Source organism: Papaver somniferum, chromosome 7, assembly GCF_003573695.1.
Source record: "Papaver somniferum cultivar HN1 chromosome 7, ASM357369v1, whole genome shotgun sequence".
In the NCBI taxonomy this organism is placed as follows: Eukaryota; Viridiplantae; Streptophyta; class Magnoliopsida; order Ranunculales; family Papaveraceae; genus Papaver; species Papaver somniferum.
The window spans coordinates 193,921,486-193,927,925 of NC_039364.1; the positions used below are offsets into that span (position 1 = coordinate 193,921,486).

General features: G+C 37.1%; 1 protein-coding gene across 2 annotated transcripts; it reads right to left on the minus strand.

The window, feature by feature from the left end:
- Positions 1-938: 938 nt before the first annotated feature.
- LOC113299285 (E3 ubiquitin-protein ligase MBR2-like) lies at positions 939-5,927 on the minus strand. Of its 2 annotated transcripts, none has more exons than XM_026548285.1 (6): positions 5,736-5,927; positions 2,782-4,052; positions 2,596-2,646; positions 2,420-2,518; positions 1,872-2,030; positions 939-1,435 (listed from the first exon to the last, which is right to left on the minus strand). In XM_026548285.1, the coding sequence occupies exons 2-6, from the start codon at positions 4,024-4,026 to the stop codon at positions 1,304-1,306; spliced, it is 1,686 nt and encodes a 561-aa protein (XP_026404070.1). In that variant the 5' UTR covers positions 4,027-4,052; positions 5,736-5,927; the 3' UTR covers positions 939-1,303. The 2 variants fall into 2 exon arrangements, with proteins under 2 accessions (XP_026404070.1, XP_026404071.1); XM_026548286.1 differs by lacking the exon at positions 5,736-5,927 and adding an exon at positions 5,244-5,399.
- Between the last annotated feature and the right edge of the window lie 513 nt (positions 5,928-6,440).

The following is a 6,440-nucleotide window of genomic DNA, read 5'->3' on the forward strand; positions in this document are numbered from 1 at the left end:
TCTAATTTATTAAGCAAAAAAGAGAACTCCTCTTCTTTCGTAATCTCCAATTTTTCTTTCGTAAACTATAACTTTCTTTTCTTGATCGCCTTTTGTTATCAAATTTTGTTCGTTATTCATTTTTAGTTGTCTATTATCTGAAAATAGCCACTAACTACGTGATGTGTTGTAAAAAAATTGCCGGGACCTTCGGCCGCCTTGCAAATTAGTGATAATCCAGTCTTATCCAAAGAAAAATCTTGACTCCGTCCCTGGTTACGATCAAGTGTGAGAAGGGTATAAAAAATAAGAAGATCAATCAAACATTAAAACGAATACGGAAATTTAATTTCCATCAATTTTGTGACGGAAACTGAATTTTCGCATTGGTTGAAACACGAAAACTGAGTTTCCGTCAGATTTTTCTTAGCTATAGCGTGGAATAGTTGTGTTCTCCTAAGAGCCTAGCTAAGGCATATGGACACATTATAAAGCGATGGCCCATAACGGTTGGCCTTCTCTATAATGTGGCTATGATGTGGCTATAGCCAAGCGAAATGCAATGCTTGGTTTTATAAAAATCAGTCTAGATTTTCTAAAGCTCAGGCCGAGGTAATAATCAAATAAAAGGCACTGCTTTTAGTTGGGGGTTCGGCAACTGATTTGTTCTTTTAGAGAACTAGCGAGGCATTGGAAGGTAATACTAAATTGTAACTAGGTTATCAATGCTGGGCTCTCCTGAACGAGGTATTTCCCTTCTCCCCGTACTCTCTCGTCATTTTAATCAACAAAATCTAAACCTTTTTCTTGCAGAAAAAAGAACGGAAAGAAAAAAAGAGAAGCTGGCTTCAAATTCTTCCGTTCCAAATTACCAAAATAAGCTGATCAAATGCTCGTCCACTTCTATGTTTTCATCTCAGCAATACTAGTCTTTCTTTGTGAAAGAAAGAGAAGGAAAAGATAAAAAGTGAAATGCAATAAATTCAAAATGCTAGCCTTTCGCTCCATACCCAATGTGGATACAAGTTCTTGCGAAAACAGATTTTGTTACTCAGTACCAAGAAAGAATGTATGGTTTTTAGTAAATGGGAAGCCCGTATATGACATCAAGGGGTTTGCAAATGCAAATGGTCCTATGTTCCACTGATGTAAGAACCAAGACACATGTCTGTGAAAGGTTCTAAAAACTGTGGCTTATTTTGGTACACTGAAGGGGATGTTGTAATATATGTACAAGGGGAAAAGAAGACGGACAATATGAACAGGACAAAGACACAAATGGTTGATCAACGAAGATGAGTTGCAGGTAATGTGGAGGAGAGAACTAGGAATCTGCTGCAGGAGCCTTACAGATTGGACACCAGTTCTTCTGACGCAGCCACTGCTGAACGCAAACTACATGATACCGGTGATCACAGCGTAACTTACCCACCTCGTCTCCCTCGACATATTCCTCCTGTCAAAAACAAATAGCTAATAACATTAATCCGGTACCGTGAATCAACCTGAGTTCAATGAAGGTATAAACTTCCTCAGCCTGAATAGCAGTGAGAAGGTAGGTGAACCTCCTAATTTACCAAAATTTGACAGTACAACTAAGTGTGCTCTTTATCAAGGTTACACGGCTTAATGCATTTGACAAGCATATAATTACATAAGTCTATCTGAAGGGGCCCGACTGGTTCAACCTCCCATGAAGGAAACAAAGTTACGATTTTAAGATGGATATCTCATGTTCGAGCAGAAGGAAAAACACCTATCAAGTTTGGTAGGACTTCACTTCAAAGAGAATGGGTTATAGACATGGATAACCTATAATGGAAGAAAACGGGACTGCAAAAAAGTGATCAACTGTGTTGCAATAAGAAGTAGTAGGTTAAGAATGGAATTACTTGACAAACAGTGCACTTGGCATCATCATCCCCAGATTCAACATTCTTTTCATCAGCAGGCACAGGATTATAGCAATTCCGTCTAAGGCATTTCAAAATTGTTTCTTCTGTAAGTGCTGTGCTAACATTACCCATCTTCTCCTCCAAAGCTAATAATTCCTGTAAGTACAATAAATAAGTTGGGCAAAAAAGATAAAGCTACAAATTGAAGCCATAAATGAAAAAAGGAAGACCATAAAAACAAAAAACAAAAAAGAGTAGCCATAAATAGATTTCTTACATTAGAAACCTAATAAATTAGAAAAGAAAATATTACAGCAACCTGATCACCCTGACCCTGCCTACTTGGTCTTATGAACCATGATTTCGGCTTCGGTCAGATTTACCATACAGGCAATCTTATTTGACTGTGCTCGAAGGCCTTGGCCCAAAGAATGAATCTCTGTTATAGTATAAAATAATTATAATAACAAGGCCCGCGTATAATTTTCTCATAACAACTACTACATGCTCAAATCACTCTAAGCTGCTGAGGGGGGGAAACAAACCTCATATGACATGTTATCAATATCAAGTCTCATATCTCTATGTTGGTCATGAAAGCTAATGCCACCCAGGAACAAGTTTGCCTCCAAAGCTAATAATTGCTGCATCAGGTAGAAAGCAGAGTTCAATATTAAGCAAAGGGATGAAACAGGATAAACTCAGCAGAAAAGTTAACTACCTCATATGTAAGCTCCTCATCATGTTCAATCCTGTCCAGTGCCAGCAATACCTACAATACAATATAAATCATGTTTCATTTCCCAGCACCAACAAACAAACACAACCTTCTGTATCCTAAAGTATGACTGGTGGCATAACATAAACGAAGCATATAAATCAAAAACCAAAATCAAAATAGAAGTACCTCCGCGATTCCATCAATGTTGAAGCGTCGCAGACCATCTCGATCGACTGAGAGTCCACTGAACATCCGCAGACCATCGTCTTCTGAATGAATACTCGGCCGAATTCGCACATTCCCATTGCTACTACCAGGGCGGTCAAAAGAGCTTCGGTGTGCCATAGGATGCACTGATGAAGATTGGTGCAAGGAACTAGGTTGACTGGATTGGCCAACTGTTAGTTCAGCGGGAGAGAGTTCTGAAATCACAACAAGGGGATCAGACTGTGATGAGTTATTCTCTACACCAGTCTCGGAGAGCCTTGACCTAGTTTCTCCATTAATTGTCCTACGAGTTCTAACTGATGTAACACCATCCCTACTAGGAGCCCAATTTCTGGTTCTTGAAGATTGATGAGATGATGATGGGCGTTCAGAGATAGACAGGTTAGACCCAGATGGTGAATTTTGATTCACTGAATTTCCTCCACTTGATGACCCAATCATTACCTTCCCTCTTGCTCCTTCGGAACTTTTGCGTTTTGCAACTTCAGTCCTTCTACCACGGCCAGAATCAGAAGATGAACAACCTGGGAGGACATCAGATATTGATGAACATCCAAGATTTCTGAGACCATATCTGCTCGAGCTACCCTGACCATTAGAGACTGCTTTTGAAGCTTGGAAACTGTTTTTAGGAGCAAATGACCTTCGGGCCGAGGAGTTAGGAGAAAAATCCTGATTACTTAGTCCTGGTCTTCTAAAGGTTTGCTTCTGCGTTCTTATGTTTGATGATTCATTGCTCGTAACAACTTCCTCCGAAGTATTAACGGATAACCCATTCAAAACTCCAGCTTGTTCAGCGCCTTTCACTCTAGGATTCACTCTGGCATTAAAGGTGCTGGGATCTGAAACTTCTTCCTCCATACGCATGTTGCTGGTTTCAGCAGAAACTGCATCTTTTTGACAAGATTGTTTCTGGAACCCTTGGTTGGTTTTTTTTACTTCATTCATTGTAGAGTATGTTTTCGAGGAGCTTCCAACATTTGAGTTACCACCCCTTGAGCGGACAGAAAGACCCGATCTATTATCTCTTTCTGATTTACCAACAGAGCCTTTCATGGAGTTAAATCTGGTGCTGCAACCTAGCCTGTTACAACATTGTGCGTTTCGGTTCTCATTGTTCGATGAATCTCTGGAACTCAAGGAAGAACCTCTTGTGGCAACACCAATCCCAACAACAGCTCTTTTACCGGTGTTTTTATCCATGAGCGAAATGGATCAGTGCTTCAGTTCTGTAGAACAACGACAAATAAACATTGTTAAATACCGACGTAAGATGATGTTTCCTTGATAGGGTTAACATAAAAAAGAAGAACTGCCCAAACTTCTGACAACATGACAGGCCGAAGAATAAATTAGGTGGCACAGCTTATGAAGGAAACCAATTATTCTGAAAGCAAGAGTACAAGATGATGAAAAGGAGAGTCATCAAATCAGGGTATGAAAGCAAGCGCCAAAGCTCTTTATCTTTGAGAACTGAAATTAGCCAGGAATTGGAGAATGTTGATAGTTTGTCAGCTTGCTTTTATCCTTATACTCTTTAATGATATTCAGGCTAGAGAATGAGAAAATGAAACAAAGTTAATGCGAGGGTTCACATAAGGACTGTTCCACTAGGTGTGGCTAAGAGGATAACATGTCCAGAAAGTAGACCTTTTCTGAAGCTTTAGAATCAATACGTAAGTCCACTGTTAGCTATGAGGAAACTAGCACTACCATAGCTGGCGGGTAGCAGGTTAGGGGTGTATGCACTATAGAAGATACAAAAAAACTAAAAATCAAACAAGAGAATCCGATTAGTTTGACTGAGATAATGCAAGGAAGGGGATTGAACGTGATATGACTGGAAAACAGCTCGCATTTAAGGCTCAAAAAAGGAGTTGATATGGGAGAACTGTTGATTTCCTTCTTTCTAAAGAACATACGAGACTGCCGCGACCAATTTGGCATCTAGGCATCCAAACAAACAGTTAAATGAAAGAATGCGTCTAATCGAGGAATGGCAGATTACAAAGAATAAAAAAGAGTTGTCAAAACTACAATTTAACATCTCTATTGTTTTCTTACCAGTGATATCAAAATTTACCAGGAAAAGTCAGCAAATAAAATCCAATGAATTGAATAACAGTTAAAACACATTAATTATGAAAAGAAAAGAAAAACATGAAACAGAAGTATAAGATCATCATCCAACCATCTAACAAAATAAAAACAATCAAACAAATAGATGAACAAATTCTGAAACATATTGAACCTCATCATCAAACACAATGATTGAGATAATACTATATCTTACAAATGATTGGTTGTTATATCCTTGGATAAAAGTAGGTAACGAGTTAATTTATTCATCCAACTAAACCAACGAATTTGTAATCAAGATTAATAAGACAAAATTATGAGCGAGATTAGAAGAAAAATACCCAAAAACAAACAAGGATCATCAGAATATCTTCATTATGTGGATTGGATTCTGAAACTAAAACATATGAAGGAATTCAAAACAAAACAACAACAAAATTCAGAATAAGAAGAAGAATCCAAAACAACAAAGAGATATTAAAAATCCATAAGAAGTCTCTAATTATAGAAAAGAAAACTTGTTTGGTTTGAACAATCTTTTCGCTCTTTTCTGTCTACTTATAAGGACTCTTTTTTTTCACCCCGGGAATTCAGCCACCAAACAAGTTCAATCAAAACACCCAATTCACCAAATCAAACATCAATAAATTTATCATCAAAACTCCAAAAACAATATTATAAAATTACCACACAAAATAAAAACTCAATCAAAAAAAAAAGAAAAAACTCTTATACACAATCATCATGATCATGAAGATTAGTATAAATTTCTGTTAAACTACTTATAATAAGTAAACTCACTGATTATATAACTAAAACAGAAAATATAATACCTTTCTATTACTTTTTCTTCTTCTTTTTTCCTTCTTTCTTAATTCCGAGAATGAGAATTTTTCTCGTTATCTTACGAAATTCCGTGTTTGAGCTTCTTCGAAGAGAAAAGGGGGGTTTTGAGAGAGAGTTTGACTCCAGGGAAAAAGAAGAAGAACTCAAAGGAGATAAAAAAACGTAGGTACTACTACTAAAAAGGAAAAGTTGCCGTCCTAATATTCTAATTCTGATCAGAAACAATATTAACCGTCAGATTATAACATGAGGAGATTTCATTTCGATGGTCAAAGATGGCTTGAGGTTGTATTATTTTTGTTTGATACGTCTTCGTCAATGTGGAAGCCACTCAAAAATACAACCTAAAATAAATGAAATTAAAATAAAAAACTCGAGATTTATTTTGGTGTGATATCGGGGTAGGTTGTTTGATGTACTTGCGAATAGTGGGGACTATGTAAAACCACGTATGCTCGGGGTTGGGATTTTGTGGGTTATTTTGTTTGTATTGTTTGTTTTTATGTCTATCTTGTTTTGGTTGGATTTGATTTCTTTTACATTTTTTTAGGGCTAGAAAAGGATGGGGATTACGTTAAGTCAATCCTTAAAAATATAGAGGATCATGGTATAATATGAACAATGGATGTTATGCCACGTGAAGGAATGAGGTGATGGATGTATATTTTTACATCAAACTTCATTTTTACTGT

Coding starts and splice junctions, on each gene's coding strand:
- LOC113299285 (XM_026548285.1), bottom strand. CDS start 4,026: ATGGATAAAAACACCGGTAAAAGAGCTGTTGTTGGGATTGGTGTTGCC. Junction 2,031..2,419: donor TTGATAACATGTCATATGAG/GTTTGTTTCCCC, acceptor TTGTACTTACAG/GAATTATTAGCTTTGGAGGA. Junction 1,436..1,871: donor CCAAGTGCACTGTTTGTCAA/GTAATTCCATTC, acceptor TGTTTTTGACAG/GAGGAATATGTCGAGGGAGA.